General features: G+C 30.6%; 2 protein-coding genes across 2 annotated transcripts; one reads left to right on the forward strand and one right to left on the reverse strand.

Moving 5' to 3' along the window:
• Positions 1 to 306: 306 nt before the first annotated feature.
• On the reverse strand, positions 307 to 2,787 carry LOC108811968 (monofunctional riboflavin biosynthesis protein RIBA 2, chloroplastic). The gene is made up of 7 exons (XM_018584094.2): positions 2,626 to 2,787; positions 1,998 to 2,316; positions 1,695 to 1,916; positions 1,308 to 1,630; positions 1,095 to 1,224; positions 740 to 1,015; positions 307 to 651 (listed from the first exon to the last, which is right to left on the reverse strand). Exons 1-7 carry the CDS (start codon positions 2,685 to 2,687, stop codon positions 526 to 528), a joined length of 1,458 nt encoding a protein of 485 aa, XP_018439596.1. The 5' UTR covers positions 2,688 to 2,787; the 3' UTR covers positions 307 to 525.
• Positions 2,788 to 5,247: 2,460 nt separating this feature from the next.
• LOC108813258 (homeobox-leucine zipper protein ATHB-6) lies at positions 5,248 to 6,863 on the forward strand. The gene is made up of 3 exons (XM_018585764.2): positions 5,248 to 5,572; positions 5,664 to 6,043; positions 6,126 to 6,863. The coding sequence occupies exons 1-3, from the start codon at positions 5,503 to 5,505 to the stop codon at positions 6,582 to 6,584; spliced, it is 909 nt and encodes a 302-aa protein (XP_018441266.2). The 5' UTR covers positions 5,248 to 5,502; the 3' UTR covers positions 6,585 to 6,863.
• The last annotated feature ends 14,855 nt before the right edge of the window (positions 6,864 to 21,718 follow it).

Here is a 21,718-nt window from a genome sequence, read left to right on the forward strand (position 1 = left end):
CCCTCTTTTTTCTTTGGTCGATAGAACATTTAACTTTTTTCAGCCGTGTCTATAGCTTTTGGCTTTAGTTTGTGTAATCAACATACCATTGTAAATTTTCACTGTTTTATCTCGTTGTAAGATCATTTCTTTAGTACATAAAAACAATGATCTTTCCTTTTTTTTTTGTTCAACGATCTTTCCTTAAAATTTTCAGATACAAAAAAATGAGAAAAAATCGGCATAAATACAAATATTCAAAGTGTATTAAATTCGAGTTCAAAAGTTAATATTCACAATAATTATGCCAACAAAATGATGACTGACTTTTGCTATAACCAAAGTTCTAATAAAAACAAATGAACTCAATAACATATGTAAAATTCTTTCGATACAGAAAAAAAGAAGAACTCAAGTAAAATTCGCAAGAAAAATAAATCACCATTTTTCTAATATGATAGTTTAGGCGCCAAAACCACAACTAAGAACATACTAAGCATTCGTAGAAGAACCGACGTTACCAAAGATTTATAGAGTCACACACAGTTAGGAGCTGGGACTAATGAGTGAAACCTTGCCGGTGATTGATAAACCATAGCCTTTAAGGCCAACGTAGTGAGCTGGATTATTCGTCATCACCTTCATCGTTCTAACTCCTAGATCCCTCAGTATCTGCCATCAACCAATATTTTAATTTTCAATTTTTGCAGATATATATATAACAAAAACAGTAATAAGATTCTATCTCTGTTTTAATTACTTGTGCTCCGATGCCGTATTCTCTTGAAGCAACGGGGAATGAAACACCCTCGGTTTGATCTGAAGTGTTGTTGTCGTAGGTACGAGGCTTGTGGGTTAGGTCAATGCCTTTAGCTTCAGGACCGCGTAAGTACACAAACACACCTCTCCCAGTTTCTTCAATCTGTCTCATAGCAATTGCTAATTGCTTTCCACCAGAGCCATTCCCGAATATATCATCTGTGATACATTCAGCATGTACTCTCACCAGAACGTCCTTCCCATCTCCGACTTCACCCTGTTTTTTTTTTTCATCGAGATTTAGTAATAAAGATACAAAGGGATGAGTTTAAAAATTAGGGTTTGGTTTCTATTACTTTGACCATTGCAATGTGCTCAACTCCATCAAGCAATGACTTGAAGCAATATGCTTTAAATGGTCCCCACATTGTCGGTATAGGCGCCACCGCAGTAAACTCCACCAGTCTCTCTCTTTTCCTTCGGTATCTAACCAAAGGAAGAGGACAAACATCAGTAACTTTAGAACGGATAGTTGTAAGTAGCTGATCTTAAAGTGTTTGTACTGTTACCTGATGAGATCGGCGATTGAGATGATTTTCAAGTTGTTATCTTGAGCAAACTGGCGGAGTCTTGGTAACCTAGCCATGGAACCATCGTCATCCACAATCTCACACAAAACAGAAACAGGTTCCAAACCAGCTAACACAGTTAGATCAACAGAGGCTTCTGTATGCCCTGCTCTTTTAAGAACACCGCCTTCTCTGTATCTCAAAGGAAAGATATGACCAGGACGGGTGAAATCCTGAGGCTTTGAATCTTTTGACGCAAGGGCTAATATCGTCTGCGCCCTATCACGAGCCGAGACACCTGTGGAAGTTCCGTTCTTAGCATCCTGACAACAACATTCTTCTCATCAGAACACTAAAGAGGAGTAAACAACAAATGAATACACATACCACAGAAACCGTGAAGGCGGTGCGGAGTTTCTCCTCGTTCTCCTTACGGGTCACCATCAAAGGAAGCTCTAACCTCTCCAAGTCTTCTCCTTTCATGCTGACACACACGATTCCAGTCCCATGCTTCACCACAAAAGCCATAGCTTGAGGTGTCACCAGCGATGCAGCCATGATCAAATCTCCTTCGTTCTCTCTATCTTCATCATCTACAACAATCACCAACTGCAAAAAAAAGACAAAAAAAAACTTTCATTTTAAGATCCTCTCCTCTCCTTTCTACTAAAGAAACAACATAAACAAAACCTTGCCGTGACGAATATCCTCAATAGCTTGTGGAATAGAGGCGAATCCATCAGTAGGACGGTCAAGATCAAACTCTTCATCCTTGACTTCGGATGAAACGATTGTCGTGGGGATCATTTCTGCTGCTAATGTTCCGAAAGAAACCAAATCCGGCTGCAGCTCAATCCCCATTGATCCTGCCTTACTCTTGGAGGAAGAGGAAGAAGAGAAGACATCTCCTTCCTCAGACATCACTCCCATTCTAACATTGTTTAATCTCCTTGGCGTGGTCTTAGGACACATCCATGTCTTCCTAAACGGTTTTGAACTCGTAACATCACTGAGAAAACAAAACAACTATCAAGGCCTAAACCGAAAACGCAAACGCGCACAGAGCTAAAGAGATAGCGATTCAAATTATCGCGATTTCAGCCAATTAAACAGCCAAACCTTAATCGAAACTATCAAAATTCAAATTGAGACACGCACGCAAGCAACGACTATATAACCAAAAAAGCGCGCACAGAGCTAAGAGATAGCGATTCAAATTGAGATACAGACGCAAGCAAGTAGGGTAGGCGAAATTAGAGAGAGAGAGAGAGAGAGAGAGAGAGAGAGAGAGAGAGAGAGAGAGAGAGAGATTGATTACCGCGAGGGAAGAAGAAGAAGATGAGTTGAGTGAGATCGAAGATTGAGGGAGGCCATTCTCATGTTTCGTCCAACGACGAAGAGAGCGAAGCACCGCCACAAAACTACTGAGCTGAGCTTCCCGGTGATCTTTCTCTCTCTCTCTCTCTCTCTGCTGATGTGGCAGTTTTTGTAAGATATTTTTTTGTTCTTTTTTTGGATTAGCACGAGGACGATCTCCTCGGTAACGGCGTCGTTTTTGCATTTACTATGATGTCGTATTAGGTGGAAATAGGACACTATTTTCCGACTATACATTTAAGATATTTTAAATGGAGAAAAATAGGAAGTTAAGTTTTTCTTCTTTTTTAGTTAGTCAATTTGGAAAAGGATGCCAAAGTAATGAACTTTTTTTTTTTTTTGAATACGTTTTTCAAAACAGTACGATTTTTTTCAAAATAAAAGTTTTGAGTAATATTACTCATTTAAGTTTTCAACTATATATTGTTAAATACATATATATATATATATATATATATATATATATATTTGTTTTTATATCAGTAATTTATGTATAAAACTATTTACTGTAATGAGATTAACTCGGTTCCATTACTCGGAGATCAGCTTCGATAACTTCGTCAGTATTGGGGTTTTGTTTAATCAGTGTCTAGAGAGCTCTTGGTTTGGTGGTTCGAGATTGTAGTTTGAAACACTATGATTGTTGGAGAAGTTAAAGAGTTCAGATGTGGTCATTTTTTCGCTTTGCTAAAGACGATAGTCCATATCTATTTGATTGACGGTGGGATGTATTCCCTTCTCTTGCTTTAGTTTGGCTCGGTGCAGTGGCTTTGTCGAATTGGTTCTAGATTGTAGTCGTGGTACTTCTGTTCCTTAACAGTTTTTTGTTGTCCTGGTCTTATCGTTTCCGTCTAGGTTCGCTGTTTGGATTCGTTTTTGCAGTTGGTGTTCATTGTGTATGTATCTACAAGATATTTCCCTTTTGCTGTTGTGGATTTATGTTTAGTTTTTGGATGAAGCTGTTAATTCGATTTTTCGTTCTTTTTCTATGAAGAGGTTAGCAACTTTTTTTTATAGGTCATTGGATTGTTTAACGAGTGTCTGTGCGTAAGAATTTGTGGTCTTTCTAGTGACATTTCAAATTCCTTGGTGCTTATATCTTAGTGTAGTGATAGTATTTGTCCTGCAAATTTTGTTTGGTAATAGCTGCTGGTGTTAGTGTTGAATTAGAGTTGCTATCATTCATGACATTGTTTATTAGTTCATTTTCGGTGATACCATGTTCTATGGGAAAATGGTAAGTAGTATTTGGTTCATCAGTCTCAGCTTTGTCTTAAATCTAAATTTGTTGTTGTTGGTTAGTATAAAGTCTCTTTTTTTTTACTTTTGCTTTTAGAGATTTCTTCATATTCCGTCGGTTGTTGTATTTGATTTTGTATTTTTCTAATATCTATTGATAAAATAATTTTAGTGTTAAAAAACAATTGATTCCGCCAATGTAAAAATCTTTTGAAAAATATAAGAAATTATGCTAGTTTTTTTTTCAAAGAAATTATGTTAGCTATATTATGTTCATGTGTAACGAGATATGGTTTAAATCTTAGTTTTAAATTTGCAATGGCTAATAAACTCGGAAGTCGAAAGAATCAAAGAAGTAAACCTTTTTTCACCAAATAAAATTAAAAAGCAATTTAAAATTCACTCTTGTTGCTGTCACCGAGGGCCAACAGCTCTTGTCTCCATTTGCATTGCCACGAAAGTCATCATCCCATAACTTAATTTAATAATTTCTAAAAGGATTAGAGACAAATAAAAGCCATATCATCCAATTATTACAGCTTTAAAAAGGGATGATTAGATTACCATGCAAATAAGACAGACTGTGTATACAAACAAAAAACTTTAAGAACTATGATAACCAAAGTTTATAAAGCTCTGAAAACATTAAACTGTTGTTCATAGGTATGAATCTTTTTTTTTTGTCAGCAAGGTATGAATCGTATATTTGTAAGATACTCCCTCTGTTTCATTATAAGTGTCGTTTTAGACTTGTGCACACGGATTAAGAAAGCATTTAAGTTTGCATATTTTCAATATAAAAACATCATTACCGATACAATTCAACCAATAGAAAAATAGAATGGAGAATAAAGTTAATAAATTTTGCATTGAAACTCTAAAACGACACTTATTTTGCAACGAAAAAAATTCTTTAAAACGATTAAACGGAGGAAGTATGTAACTAAACCATTTATGGCGTCGATCACACTTTTTTTTGTGAACTTTTGTGATGTTCTCATCTAAATTAAATACAGTAGCGTGTTGGAAAATCCCTTCTACGTAGAGCTTGAGTCGAGCTGAGTCGATTAGAGTGAGCCGAGCCGTCATCCTCCCTTGATTTTTATAATTTATTTTTTCTCTTTTTTTTTCTCAGTCGAGTTCCAGTGATACCGGAAGAAGAAGCCTCGGGGTTACTGGGTATAGCCGGTGGACCCCTCAATTTGTTGGATTTTTTTTGGTTTAACATTTCATTTACCGAAAACCCCAAACAATATCTACTTACTCAACCATGGTTACATTCTAACCCAGGCTGAGTTTATTTAATGAGAGAGAAAGTCTGAAACCAAAGCTTGTTCATATGGAAAACAAAGAAACTCAGTCTCTCTCTCTCCTCCTCTGTCTGTGAATAGAATCTCCCCCATTGTTTTAATTTCTCTCTTCCTTCAAAGTTTTGCTATCTTTCTTGATGGGTTATAAGAGAGACAAGATCATCATCAAGTACTAGATGCATTAAACTGAGAGTTAAACAAACAAAAAAAAATCATTGTTTTGAAGTAACTAAAAGGTTTTTGAAAAGACCCTTTTGTAGTGTTGTTTGATGATGAAGAGATTAAGTAGTTCAGATTCAGTGGGTGGTCTCATCTCTTTATGTCCCACTACTTCTACAGGTTCTTAATCTTATACCAATGTTTTAATTTTCAAACAAGCCCTTAAAAATTTCATAGTATTAACCTCAAAATCCTCAATTTTGGCAAACAGATCAGCAGAGTCCAAGAAGATACGGGAGAGAATTTCAGTCGATGCTTGAAGGCTACGAGGAGGAGGAAGAAGAAGCCATAACCGAGGAAAGAGCACAAACCGGTCTAGCCGAGAAGAAGAGACGGTTAAGCGTTAACCAAGTAAAAGCCTTGGAGAAGAATTTCGAGTTGGAGAACAAACTGGAGCCAGAGAGGAAAGTGAAGTTAGCTCAAGAGCTTGGTCTACAACCTCGTCAGGTAGCTGTTTGGTTTCAGAACCGCCGCGCACGGTGGAAGACAAAACAGCTCGAGAAAGATTACGGTGTTCTCAAAACACAATACGATTCTCTCCGCCATAACTTCGATTCCCTCCGCCGTGACAACGATTCTCTTCTTCAAGAGGTACGGAAATTCAGACAAAGGGTTAAATTCAGACAAAGGGTTGCAAAGTCTGAGACTTTTTTTTTGTTTTGTCTTGATGCAGATCAGTAAACTAAAAGCTAAGCTTAACGGAGAGGAGGAAGAAGATGATGAGGAAGATAACAACTTGGCGACGATGGAGAGTGATGCTTCCGTCAAGGAAGAAGAAGTTTCGTTGCCGGAGAAGATCACAGAACCGCCGTCTTCTCCTCCGGAGCTTCTAGAACATTCCGACAGCTTCAATTACCGGAGTTTCACCGACCTCCGTGACCTTCTTCCGTTAAAGGCCGCGGCTTCCTCCGTCGCCGCCGCTGGATCGTCGGACAGTAGCGAGGGAAGTAGCTCTAACGTTACGGCGGCGGCTCCGGTGACGGTTCCCGGCGGTAGTTTCGTGCAGTTTGTGAAAATGGAGCAGACGGAGGATCACGACGACTTTCTGAGTGGAGAAGAAGCGTGCGGTTTTTTCTCCGATGAACAGCCACCGTCTCTGCACTGGTACTCCACCGTTGATCAGTGGACTTGAAGCTGTGAGATTTTGAATTGGATTAAAATGCTCTCTTCTTTTTCTCTGTGGGTTCGCCGGAGAAGATGGAAAAGATGGAGGGCGAAATGGGAATAATGGTAAAATTGTAAGGGTGAATTGGGAAAAAAATAAGGAAGGTTAATTCGAATGGGCAATTAGGGTGAATTTGTAATTATGCTTTCTCTGGCGTTTCGTGCACTTCTTGTAATTAAGGATTATGAGAATCTGAGAAAGGGGTGAAAGGGAGAAAACTAAACATGGAATCTTTTAGCTTCAAAATCGGCCACACTTTCAATCTGATTATTCAATTTTCAGCCTTTTTCAAAAATCGTGAAGCAAGAAATTAGATGTGTTGGTTTTGTTTGTTTTCAAAGTATATGTTCAAAAAGAAACTACACATTAGTATGATCTGTGCATTAATTTGTTTTTGGGTTAATATGTTAAAATTTCACATGAATTTGATTTAGTTCCTTATAAAAATACATTATTATAATCATGTTGAAACATCGCATATAATAATGTAAACAAAATTTAACATCGCATATAATAATGTAAACAATATTTGTATAAATTTTTGATGTAACATTTAGATTGATATTCTACTCAAACAAAAACATACAAATTTGTATTACAATTACCATTGATGAACTTATATACATTCTTTATTGTTTTATTCTCTAATAGAATTCTTCACCTAATCATTTCACCTCCATAAACTAATGTTTCAGTTTCGGAGAGTATCGAGAAAACATACGAATTTGTATTACAATTACCATTGACGAACTTATATAAATTCCACACTTGACAATATACTTCCTTGATGTCGTAAAATGTCAATCATATGTATGCCTTAAGTAAATTCACATTACAATTACAATCCACAAGATTGATTGGATGGTAACAAGGAACTTCATCGAAGACTAACATATTTAAAGACTGATTTTGAAGTTTTGGTTTTGTTGATCCGGAGCCAGAAGCACAAATCTATAGATTATTGCACACTAAGATGGAATTCTCAATATTCAAGAAATCGTTAGATGGTAACAAGGTGCTTCTTTGAAGACTAACGGGGTCTCGAACAGGGGCGTACTCAGCCAGAAAATTAACTGGGGTCAAATATTTTTTTTTTCTAATTGCAAAAGTTCAAATACAAAAGAATTGAACACATGTCAGTGGAGTCAATACTAGTCCTTTAATACCACCGAACAATAATTTATTACTGAAAATAGCTTACAAAGTATTGATTTATACGATTTAACCGGTGTTAGACCATCTCCAACCCACCTCTATTTTAATCTCTATATTTTCTTCTAAAATAGAGAAACTCTATTATAAAGGTGGATTTGCTCTAATGTATGTCTCTAAAATAGAGTTCTTCTATTCATAGAGGAAAATATAGAGATATGCTATTTCTATCTCTAAATATAGAGGCAAAAAGTAAAATTCTTCTATATTTTCCTCTAAAATAGAGAAACTCTATTATAGAGACATACACTGGAGCAAATCCATCTCTATAATAGATCTCTATTTTAGAGGAAAATATAGAGGTGTACATTGGAGATGCTCTTAGAGCATCTCCAACCCTATGCTATATTTGCCTCTATACTCTATAATAGAGTAAAATCTACTCCAACCCATCTCTATTTCTTCCCCTAAAATAGAGATTTGCTATTTTCACCTCTATATTTAGGGGAAAAAATAGTATTTCTCTATAATAGAGGCATACTTTTTTATTTGCAAAATGGTTCTTTAACTTTTTAGGGGAATTTTCAAAAATACCACTTTCAATGTACCATTATTCATCTTTACCACCACTAAAGACACATTTTCAAAAATACCTTATTTATTAAAATGGTAAAAACTCTTATATCTTTGTTTTTATATGCTTTTCAAAATTCTAATCCCAAATTCTAAATCATAAACCTCCAATTCTAAACCCTAAACCCAAAATCTTCAACTCTAAACCCTAAACCCTAAACTATATACCCTAAATTCAATATCCTAAACCCTAAACCGTAAAGTCTAAACTATAAACCCTAAATCCTCAACTCTAAACCCTAAATCCTCAACTCTAAACCCTAAACTATATACTTTAAACCCTAAAACATCAAATCTTAACCCTAAATCCTAAACCTTCAAATCTAAACCCTTCGTTAAAAGTAGTGGTAAAAGTGGTTAGTGTAAACATGAAAAGTGGTACTATGAAAATGGTATTTTTGGTAATTTCTCAACTTTTTATGATTATAACTAAAATACATATTTATAGATAAATATAATTCTTTTTACATATAATAACACAGTTTTAGTTTACACAATAATTTTTAAACTTTCACAATTATAAATAATCATAAATAAAAATACTATTAATTTATTCAAAATTGAAAAAAAAATAACAAATGAAATTTAACGTTTTATTTAACTGAAACTAAAATTAAAATTTAACTATTAAAAGTTTTACATATTTTTAACATATTAATAAAAATCTTTAAGTTCAACATAAATATTAATCAATATTTATTTCTCACTTTGAAATGCATTAACAAATTATTTATGTGAAAATATAGTTTTATGGTTATGTAATGTCTAATTTATTTTATCTTATTATATATGATAGCTTTTTGTAATAAAAATTTAGTTTAAATAATATTGTAATTTTATGAAAATTAAAAAGATTACATGATTGAGTGAATTTTCAACATTTATAAATAAAAGGCCTTAGTTGTAAGATAATAAAAGAATCTTTTAAGAATATTCATTTTTAGAGGAAGAAATAGAGAAATACATTGGAGAAGAACACATCTCTATTATAGAGTTCCTCTATTATAGAGGAAAAAATAAGGAAATACATTGGAGATGGTCTTAGTTAAACCTAAATTTTGTCAAGTAGATCCGCCCTTGGTCTCGAGATATACAAAGTATTGATTTATTTTCTTATATTTTTTATATTTACATAATATATTTTAGTTAATGGGTTTAATTATAGAATTATTTTAATGAACTATATAAAAATATATAAAACAAAATAAACTAAAAGATTATGGATTAATATTATTGTTTAGTTTAACAGATTTAGACCAAATCAGAATGATTTAGATCAATTTAAAACAGTTTAAACTAACATGAGTTGCATAAATCAGATTTTTAAAAACAATTTTGACTATAGCCGATTTGCCACCTAGATAGATTTTTAGAACATTAGGATTTCATGTACCTGCTCTTTGATTAGCCGTTTTTTAAACCAGAGATCGAACTGATGTAATACTTCTTCATTCAAAAGTGACGAACAAGATTTCATTAGATCCAAAGTATCTAACTTCTTTTAGTATTTTTTCTTTGAAAACCTTAGAAAACAAAGAGTTTGGTTTCTCAATTAGTCTCTATAATTGTTTTGCGAATAAAGTAATATTAAAATTTTAAATTCTGAAATCTAGTTATCCCGTCTTCCTTATCTCTGCACAATTTATCTCATGATTTTATCTCATGATTGTTGATGCATATTTTAACATTTCTACTATTGCTCCATAAAAATATGTAATTACATTGATTAATCTTTGGTCCATACTTATTTTCCTTCTTTTGTAACTTAATTTTATTTAAAACTTTTTCATAAGATTCCTTTTATTTGCTTCGAAAACTAATTTGCTGCAGGGATCTATATTAATTTAAAAATTAATATGGATAAATGTGACATCAACGTGTTGAAATTTTTTTTTTGAAAGATTATAAACGTGTTAAAAGTTATTAGCCGATACATGCCTTCATAGGTGCCACTGAAAATAGTAACTGCATTATGAAATTTTGAAGCGTTACGAATTAGAGTAGCATAAACTAGAGTGTTACATGCTTTTCTAAAAGGCTTTTAAACGTAACATCACATTTTCTTCCACCAGCGAGTTTTTTTATTTTATGTTGTACCACTCTTTTTATGACACTACTTCGCACTACTTTCATGTGTACTATGCGAGTGATTAGTTTCATAAAAATAGTACAATCCGTACTATCATCATAGAATGATCTCGGAAAGACGTTTAGGATAACATTTTAGGTATTTGTTATGAGTGTCTTTTACATTAGTTGAAACTTGAAAGTGTCTAAAAATGGATGTAATAGTGGATATGTTTGTCTTTTCAGGAGCTGATGACTGATGAGGCCAAATAAGGATAACCTTCGCATGTAGAATATGATTTTTTTTTCGTGAAGACTACATAATTCTCAAATAGGTATGTTCGTTCTATTCAGATTTCAGAGTTATGTTTGAGAAGTGTAAGTGGGTTGAGTGAGAAGTGCACTCCTTGTCTATGGCATTCCTCTTGCAAATTAGATATTAATCAATAGACAATTTTTTTCTGTGAGAAAATCAACCATGATGAACACTATCCAAAAATTGTACTTGAATTATATTTTCAGTATTTAGATTATGGTATGAGAAATAATTACAAAACAAATGATTAAAATAAAATTAAAAAAATAGAAGACATCATTTCGAAAATTATTTGATCATTTGCATTTTGTAAAATAATTTCAAATAAAATTGTAGACAAATAAATAAAATGTATACAATAAAATTTTGATATCAAAAATTTAAGTATATTATTATATTTTCAGTATTTAGCAATATTAAAAAAGTAATGTTAGTCACTAGATACTGCATACTTTATGATTTATACAGCTTGGATTTGTTCATTTAACATTGTATTGGCTGGCAAAGGAGTTCCAGCCGAAGCTTCCGCTATGGATTCGAATAACATTGGTCATTTAGTCATCCTTTAAATAGATTTAATCGTCTATGCATATCTAGATACAAGGCCTCGTGGAATTAGTATTTGGGATTAGAAATTTTTTAGAATCTGACGGTTATCAAACAAAAAAAAGAGTATTGGTTGGTAAAGAGACGGCCATACCCTGCCTGAAACATAGGAAAACGACGAAAAAAACTCAATTTTACATTCATATAGTACATAAAAGACATTTATATTCAATATCAATCTAACATATTATAAAGTGTGGATCTTAATTGTTTTAGACAATCAATATTTTAAGGAAATAGATGCTCCACATTTCAAATAACTATCATTTTCAAAAAAAATCAAAATTCATAAAATTATTTGTTTCTCATTCTATTTTCAACTTTAAATAGGAGATTATTGAAATAGATCCAAATCTATAATATAATAAAATTACTTTACTTTGAAGAAATAATAAAGTAAATCATTCGAGATGATTTTATAACAACTAAAGAACATTATGTTTAAAGGTAAACATGTAAAGTTGTGGACCACCTCAATATTTAATCACTCATCATAATAAGTTATGTATTACAAAACTGAGTCACAATTTCCAATAGATAATTATATTTTTCTTTAAAATTGAATAATTTTAGAGTTCGATTTTTTTCTAATAGTACTCTATTTTACAGTGAAAACAGAAAAAATAAAATAAATGAATTACTCTATTTATAAAATAAACATATTTGTATTCTATTATAGAATGAAAAATGAAATTGGATTGAAGATATTTTACTCTAAACTATATTCTAGCGTAAAAAATAGAATGAATTTGTAAATGTTTTATAGAATAAATCTCTTTATTATAAACTGAAATATAGTAGGATTAGAGCATTTTTTTAATTTCAAATTCCTTTTGGAAATAAAGAAACATAGTGAGATTGAAAAATGCACTAACTCAGGAAATGTTTATTCTAACATCATTAAAATACCTGACAGGGTTCAGAAATAAATCATAAAACTTTGCTAATTACTTAAAGCAACACCAACCATAACACCAAATTTAGTGTTTTGATATTCAACTTTATTTATCATCTCTAATCATAGCACCAAATTTCACACGAAAATAAATCTTTTATTATTATAATATTCTTGATTTTTAATTTTTGTAAAGATTATTTATTTGTATTTGATGAATTTCATTTACATATAAGAGACAATTATGACTTAAAAATTTATATTATGTTTTCAAAATTAATTAGCACATTTAGTTATAAATTTAAACTATATATATAAAATAATATTTATATCATATTATTAAAATAAAATGTAAAATCATATAGTATATTTATTTTATTACAAATTTTAAATATTTAATAAATACTTCACTATATTATTAAATTAAAAACAAAATATATATACTACTTTAGTATTAATAATTGTGAAAGTAAAAGAAAAATAGTGTGACTGCTCTATTTTAAAAATTTAAACTAATTAATAACACTAACCTAATGATATTATTAAATGAAAATTTTAAAATATGGTATCAATATTTTGTGTGAACAATTTGGTAAAATACTATTCATAACCACTAAATTCAGTGTTATAGTATTAATTTAGTGATTTAGAGTGTCGTTAGATTTGCCATTAGAGAATCTACAGACCTATCTTATTTATTGTTGGATTACCTGAAAAATATTGGCATGCACATCTTACTACACTGCGTTAAATTTATCATTTTTATAAATATTTTCATATTTGTTGTATAAATCACCAATTCACTATTTGTACGAAAATATCTCTATTATTAAAAAAATAATAAAATATGCTCCTTAGTTTTGCAATTTATTTACACTAAAATACCTTTGAAATATTTATTGAATATATATTTAAATATGCTTTGTCTTTTACAGTTAATTAATACCATTAGAATAATCAATAACCTACCTTTTTATGATTCTTTATCTTTTTCTATTTAATTAATGCATTTTCCTAAATCTGATTTTAACAAAAATATCATGGCAACAATTACTTAAAAAAATTAATTTATCGATGTTATGTATTTATCACTTTTAAATATTCAATCTACTATCATCGATCTACATATAACTGTAACCTAAAACTTTCTTTTGATATAAATCACAAAAGCATATTCCTTTTTTGTATAAAATTCAAACCAATTGCACAAATTAATATATTCATATGTATATATTAATTTAGTTATTTTGTATCCCAATTCTTTTTGTAGTCTTTCTAAACAAACAAAATCAAAATATATATTAAATCCAACCAGAATATCTTTTCTTACTCTCTTCATACGGATAATCAAAGAGGAATCACGGGTCAAAAAATTAAATTACTCGATATAAATTACAAAATTATAATGTTTAGAGATATTATATCAAACAATTATTTAACACATTACACTTTAAAATTATATATTACTGTATATATAAAATAAATATTTATTTATAAAATAAAAATAAATATCCGCACACATGCGCAGATCAAGATCTAGTTCAATGTTTAAAATCGGAAATTAAATATAAGCTAAGTGGTATTCTATTTTAATTACAGAGTCGTTTGTGGTCTCCATCATGCGAGAATACAATTAGTCGACTTCTATGTTATTACCATGGATGGGTTGAGATTGGGTTGAAGAAAATTATTTTTTTGGTTTAACAAAGAAGAAATTACATGTGGTAGCATCTTTTCCTCTATACATTCAAACAAATTATGTTGTATCATCGTTTTCTGTACACATTCAAACCCTATACATAAGAGGAGCGCCTACGATAGGGAACAGAGTCTACGGGATGTAGACAATAGAGAGGACCAAATTATAGTGTAATTCAATATGGAGCAACCGAGCAATATTCTGAAAATTCGAAGTAGCTAATTGCTGATATTTAAATAAAAATATCATTAGATTCGAATTCACAGTAACCAGCTATAATTAAGTAATAAAGAAAAATGAAGTAGAAAATAATTTCAAGATCAAAAATGTATTGATGAGTATATTGATTTCCAAAATACTAAAATAATTTTTTTTGCTCTATTTCTCAAAGAAACTTTTCTGGATACATAGTCAAGAAAAACATTAAAAATTGTCGCTAAACTACATTAGTATCTGCTCGTTGATAGTATGGTTGCTAGATTTTATTATTTGTATAGGCGTTGATTATGAATAACTAAAATTTCAAAATATATTTTCTCCGTTTCAAAATGTTCTATGTTTTAGTTTAAAAGGATATGTTTTTATATTTTCAATGCATATTTATTAGATAACAATAGTAAATTTAAATTTTGAAGAAATTAATTGTCTTTATTAAATTTTAATTAGATAAAAATTATGTAATAGTTAATACAAACAATAATTAATTTATAATAGAAATTTAAAATGCTTTCTTAATATGTGTGATTGCTCCAAAACATAACTTTTTTGAAATAGAAAGAGTAGTAAAAAACTAACAGCTGAAAGATAATATGGTTGGATTTACTTTCATGACCTTTTCATTTATTGATATATTTATTTCAAATCAAATAATATGTATTAAACTATTTGAAAATTTAATGAAAAGTATTGAGTTAGGTATTTCACTAATTATATTCCTTTTGTTTTAAAAAGTGTGTCATTTTGATATTTTTTGTTATATAAAGTATCATTTTAGACTTTTAATGTAATTTATAATTATTTTAAGTTTAATATTGATTGTAAAATATTGCATTGATTTTTATAAATAATTTAATTTCTCAAAATATTGTTGGTTAAATATGTGTAAATAAAAAGAACATACATGCATGTGCATCTCAATCTATGTGAAAAATCAAAATAACGCTTTTCAAGAATATTAAAATGTGTGATCAATGATTTGGATACTTTGCATGTTCCATAATATATAACCACGAACCTACCTAGTTTGATTCGGGCCTACAAATAAAAGAAAGTAGAATGCAATGAAAATAAAGACTTAGAAAATTCGCAAATTCCTGAACAATCAAATTATCATGGCCGGATTTGAACTCATTCCAACAAAATATTGAATTTAGCTTCCAAAATTTTTGAATGTGATACATATTATCTTCCTAATCTTCTTTCTAATAGAAATAGTAAGCACATAACGTATGGAAATGTTTGTGCCTGATCCTAATGTTAAACTGCGATGTATATTTTTTTTTGTTTTGGCAAACGATGGTTCTAATAGAATGACTATATGCAATGTTAGATTATGACGATAGCCTAGATTTTGCGGCTAAAAGTGAAATTGTTAAAGTAGGGGTAGAAACTAGGGGGTTTTACAAAACAAGGGGGGATAAAAAGTAATAGGACAAAAGAAGGAAGAAGAGAAAAGGAACACGAGATTGGACATCAAAGACATCTTTACTTTCATAATTCCACGACCACGACACATCTTTCCGTTTCACCTCTTGGCATGATATACTTTACTTAACTTGGGTTCCATAGTCTCGGAGGTGGCATCTGGGCGTTTGGATTATATGATTTGGGTATGGATTCATGAACCTTTATCTTCGTAAGTACTTAAAGGAATGGAGCGAGAACAAAAGAGAAATGAGAGCTTCACTCCTAACCCGATTAACTACGATCAAATCCCAAAGAATAAGTTGGGTCCGAGGTTGTTGAAAGACAACCTGACAGTATGTCTCTTTAATGCGTCGTTACAAGATCAACAGTTGTACCGAATCTTTGTTTTGAGTCCTTGTTAATTTTTTTTTGTATCTAATATCCGTTTGGGAATTTGCATTAGCGCACAAAAATATATATACTGAATTGTACAGGGATATCCTAGCTTCACATAAGTAGTCTATAATATTCATGTATTGCCACGTGCCGGTTTCCTGTCTCTGGCGATGCCGAAATATTAATTCCACAAAATATTATAATGCACTATCTATCTATTTACCCTAAATCTAACCGATGTATGTTATTTTATATTTCCTCCGTTTTATAAAGATCTACATTCTAGAAAAAAATTGTTTAAAAAGGATACATTTTTTTACATTTTTCAATGAATTATTTAATAAAAATTGTTAACTTAAAAAAATTAATAGTGCTTATTGGATTTCTATTGGTTAAAATTTATGGAAAATTGTTATTCACAAAAAATAATGTATTTACAATCAAATTTAATATATTTTTCTTAATATATGTGAAAAGTCTAGGATATGCATCTTTTTGAAATAGAGGGAGTATGTAATATTGATGTTTTATCCTTCTTTGTAACTGGTGCAATCTGCACAATCAAAAAATATAAATTACTTATTATTTATTGGAAATATAGTAAATGTGGCATTTTCTTTGACATAAACTGTTAGTAGTAAAAATTGGAAAAGTTCAATATTTTCTTTATGCTTAGTGTTCGGCACCGAATTCAGCTACTACATCACCGGCAACATTTTCTGGAGTAGCAACCCAGTTGTGACACATCTGTTAACAGACGGGAGACACAAGATTCACTGCTTCTGAAATTAAAATATGCAACCCCGGTGTATGGCCTCCGCGAATAACTCTTCCGGTTCGAGATTAGTCAGTGTTTGAAGAAGGAATTTGAACTATAAGTTCTGATTTTGGAGCCGATATTTGTACTGTTGTGTTTGGTCTTTTATGTTGCATGTGAGATTTCATATTTGGGGATGTCTTACCCCGAATGTTGTGGAGATTTACTGTTTGTATAGTCTGATTGTTTCTATTACATTTTTAGGTCATTACATATGAGTGAATTAGTAGATGAAATAGATTTGTAAATATGAACTGATGTATATGTATGTGGATCTATTTAAAATTGGAGTATCCCACATATATTATAACAAAATAGTACAACCTTTTGATCGCATAGTATAGAGAGATGCACCTTCTTGTTCATCGCCGTCACATACATGCCACCGTTAGTTAGTAAAAAATGTTTTAAGATGATGAACATTTTTATGCTATACTATAGTATATATATATAAAACAGAAATGAAACAAAAAAATTATTATGTATGTTAGTATTCCATCTATAAAATAAGCACCGCGACTGAAGCAGCAAAAGAATGGGTTCAGGCGCAGGAGATGAAAGAGAAGAAACCGCAATGGGCTCCACAACCACCGCTTCTAGAATTTTGCACAATTGCTAGATCGGATGCTACTTGGTCAGCATCAACAAGGAATGCAGGTTTTGGATGGATTGTGGTGAATCGAGAACAGCGAACTTTGCGAAAGATAGGCGCCAGTTTGATCCCCTCAGCGCTGATAGTGGAAGGACTAACACTCAAGGAAGCGGTGGGGACCTGACGACAGCGAGGAGTGAAGGAAGTGAGGTTTGAATCCGATTCCAGTCTACTAGTCAGAGCCATAAACAATGTTTCTCCATGCCTAGAGTTATATGGGATAGTGGAAGACATCCACATTTTATCCAATGCTTTTGATTGTGTTGCTTCTGTTTGGATTCCGAGAGAGAGAAATTGTGAGGCTGACATGTTGGCAAAGAACACTTTGATGTCTTTTGAACAAGGGATGATTGTGGCTTTAGTGCCCCCACCAGAATAGTTAATTAATTAATGAATGAATGAATGAATGCAGTTTGTGACAAAAAAAAAGCACGGTGACTACCACTATCAACAAAAAATATATATTATGTATGGTAAGATTGGTTTACCATACTACTTAGACTGTATGGAATAGAGCATATGCAACCTTTCAAACTAAATAAATGTGCCTTCGTGTGTTTAATATCAAAAAATAATTTATAGATTGTATTTGAATTTATAGTTTTCTGACTAGGGTTTAGATTTACTAAGTAGGGTTTAGATTTACCACATACATACAAATGTAATTTCACACAGATTTCTATAATTCTATTTATAATGGTTATATTTTATATTTGGAAGGTAAAATTGAGACTAGAGTCATCATTAGCTTTTTTCATGCAATTATAAACATTTCATGCAATATTTTGTTTCATTCTATTTGGGTTTAGAATATATTTGAGTTTAGTATTTATATTTGGATTTAAAGTTTATATTTGGATTTAGGATTTAATAATTAGTGTTTAGGATTTAATATTTAAGAATTTTGGGTGAGATTAGAATATGATTTAATATATAGGGGTTGGAATGAGAATGATATATTCTACTATTCTAGTGATATGGTACAGAACTTTATGAGTTAATATGGTATACCATTTTGGATGTCATCTTTATCTTATGAACAGAGCACATAATCATGGGCCATATAAATTAGTGTCGACGTCATCTCTATTTCTTTTGTCACCGGTTACTTGTTGCAATAAAAGATATAACCAGTTCAGTTTCATTTTAATGTTATTTACTTAATTACGTTAAAATCATTGCATCTACTTAACTATACTTGTGATTAGCCATTTAACCCTATCTGTTTTAAGAAGATTTAAATATACATATAAATATTATTAAAAACTTTAATTTGGCAAAAGGTAATTAAAAATATATAAAACCAAGAAAAAGAAATCCAAGGAAATGGTGATATAATATATTTATTTAAAGATGGATAAATTCAGGGAATATAATATAACTCGACGTGAAGGATAAATCATGAAGGTGCTTTATAGAAGAAGAAAAAGTCGTCAGTCGTGATTGTGCGCGTACGTGAAGTGGAAGCATGAGGCATCACTGTTAGTGAATCTATCGAAGAACTATAAAAATTATAAAAATGATGCAAATTGTCTGACACATTCAGACTTCAGAAGCTTTACTCCCGTCATGAATAGCATCTGAAAATGAGGCAATCAGATCTTAACAACACCACTATATATTATAGATATATATATTAACAATATTTTTACTATCTGAATTATTTATATTCCATATTTATAGATTAATACAAGGATCAGTGTTTTTATTTTGGATTACTATTTTCTATCTATGTTACTATTTTCTATATTAACGTAAATACTCATTTGTTGTTACTTTTGTAATCTTATAGGTTATAGAGCTATCAATTTCTGATTTATTATAATATTTGCAATTAACAGGAGAATTTAAATTTATATATTTTATATATGCTGCATCCTAAATCAGATAAGCATTTATTTTTTTTTAAAAAAGTTGAAAGCTAACATTTATTTATTTTTCTTCCTTTTACGATGATACTTCTCTCTCTCTCTTTTCTCCTTCATACCATTTCTTTTTTTTTTTTTTTTTTTTGAACTTTTCCTTCATACCATTTCTAAATCTTTTAAAGGAATGGAGTAGATGTTTGTTTTTGTTTTCTTTGTATCTTAAGATTTTTGTTTTTGTTTGGTGAGATCCAAATAAGTTTCCCGGTTCTACAAGATTTTTGTTTGGTTTCAATCCAAAACGAAGTTAATCTTCATGCATCTTTTTTATCTTTATTTTCGGATTAATATAAATAATGTTTTTGATCTTTTAGATCGGATTTCATAACGGCTCTCTAAAATACTTAATCGTTTATTTCTATTTCGGTCCACTTGATTCTTCTTGCTTAATTAGGATAATTTGTATCTTTTTACATTGTCTATTTTTTTTGGTAAAATACATTGTCGATTTTTTAGTAGGACAAAAATAGTTTTTCGGCCGATGTTCACCAGAAAAAAAGATATGCTTTTTCGCAAGGTGATGAAAGTTACAGAAGATAAAAATACGTGATGGAGGATAAGATGCTCAATGGTGTTAAGGATCAACGTTGGCACTCTTCTTTTTCAGTCCATAATCATCCACTTAGTTGAACACATGTTGCTTTGTATTTAATCATTATCTTTAGTTTAATGGGACGAGCCTTAGAGGAGCATTTCTAACAAAAATATTTATAGAATAACTATCTATTAGAATAAATATTTATATACATAGAGAATGGCAATAAGTTCTTAACTTAGATATATTCAAGATATTTTCTTGAAACCATTACCACTTGTTGGAAAATATCAAAACATGACCCAACAATTTAATCATGTTAAAATATAAATATCAATATTTTTCACTTTAAAAAACTCCACTGGAGATCCTCCATTGAGGAGGTGTTTTTATAGTGGGTTTTCTCATCGATGAAACATGGCTGACAAAAAAAATATATTGATATATGTATAACGTTAACAACAAATATATATATATATATAATATATATATATATAATCAGAATTAGATAAAATCACACATGTCATGATCATTAGTATTATAAATTAGAGCAAATTTGCTCGAAACACACAAAAGAGCTAGATACCATTGGTTAGGGGAAAAATGGTAGAGTTGGGAGGGAAAATTTTGGGGGAAATTTGGGTAGGAAATACAAATATAGAAAAACATGTGTGTATAGAGTACAAATATTCTATAAATTAATCAAATCTACATCTTCTTTAATTTACTTATACTAGTAAATTAAATTAGATGATAAATAAATGATATGTTGGAATTCACAAGTAACACTCAGTTTTGGATTTTTGTTTATGATTCATATTAGGCCTCAGCATTTTACCTAAAGTCAAAAATTTGAATTGGAATCAATCCAAAAATATTCGACCTGAAACCAAACAAAAAGCTTACAAATATTTATTAAGTTCAAAATTTTGTTATCTGAAATAACTGAAACAAAAATAACCAATCCGAATATACTCGGGACAAAAAAAAGTGATTCGAATAGACCGGAATAGATCCGATTCGATAAAAATCGATTTATATCCGACTTAAAAACATGAATATCCAAAGCTATGATTTTCATGTTCTATTTTCTATATTTTATTGTATGATTTAGTTGATATATTTTTTGTTAATAATATTTGTTATTATTTTATAATATTTTAAAGTAATATGAAGTTCTAAATGTAAAATTTAGAGTTTAAATTTTATTTTAATTATTAATAGTTTATTTTAAGTTGTTTGTAAAATTTTAAGATATATATGTTAAATTTCGACTAAATTTGATGAGGTTTAGATATTTCATGTCTTTTCAGATCTTAAATACCCGAATTCGATCCAAATCTAATAAAGATCCAAAATTACGAGTATTTTATAAGTATTTTAGTTATAGAGCCGAACTAATCTGGATTAGGATAAAATCGATCTGACCCTGAACGAAAAATTTATAAATACCTATTAAATTTTAATGTTTAGAATCCGGAAAATTCGTACCCAAAAAATTAGCCTAAATCGGACTCGAATCAGAACATCTATGCCTAATTCATACCTGATACTATTTTCAAATTTAATTGGGTTTTACCACTGTCCATTTTCAAAAAGAAGTACGTAAAAAGGAGAGAGTGTGATTCCGAATTTTCTGAAATTTTCTTTTTTGAAAATATAATATAATTTTTTCATTTTCTAATATACTGACAAGTTTGTAAAACTGGGCCCAGACTGTAGCTTATTTCTTTATGTGAGAAACTAATGAGAAAAACTAGGGGGCCCATCAACCCATGTGAC

Source organism: Raphanus sativus, chromosome 6 (assembly GCF_000801105.2).
Source record: "Raphanus sativus cultivar WK10039 chromosome 6, ASM80110v3, whole genome shotgun sequence".
NCBI lineage: Eukaryota > Viridiplantae > Streptophyta > Magnoliopsida > Brassicales > Brassicaceae > Raphanus > Raphanus sativus.

What these genes read in the sequence shown, in the direction of transcription:
- LOC108811968 (XM_018584094.2), bottom strand. Translation starts at nt 2,687, where the DNA reads ATGAGAATGGCCTCCCTCAATCTTCGATCTCACTCAACTCATCTTCTT. An exon ending in CTTCTTCTTCTTCCCTCGCG is followed by an intron (nt 2,317 to 2,625) that starts GTAATCAATCTC and finishes TTGTTTTCTCAG; the next exon opens with TGATGTTACGAGTTCAAAAC. An exon ending in AGGATATTCGTCACGGCAAG is followed by an intron (nt 1,917 to 1,997) that starts GTTTTGTTTATG and finishes TTTTTTTTGCAG; the next exon opens with TTGGTGATTGTTGTAGATGA.
- LOC108813258 (XM_018585764.2), top strand. Translation starts at nt 5,503, where the DNA reads ATGATGAAGAGATTAAGTAGTTCAGATTCAGTGGGTGGTCTCATCTCT. An exon ending in ATGTCCCACTACTTCTACAG is followed by an intron (nt 5,573 to 5,663) that starts GTTCTTAATCTT and finishes TTTGGCAAACAG; the next exon opens with ATCAGCAGAGTCCAAGAAGA. An exon ending in ACGATTCTCTTCTTCAAGAG is followed by an intron (nt 6,044 to 6,125) that starts GTACGGAAATTC and finishes GTCTTGATGCAG; the next exon opens with ATCAGTAAACTAAAAGCTAA.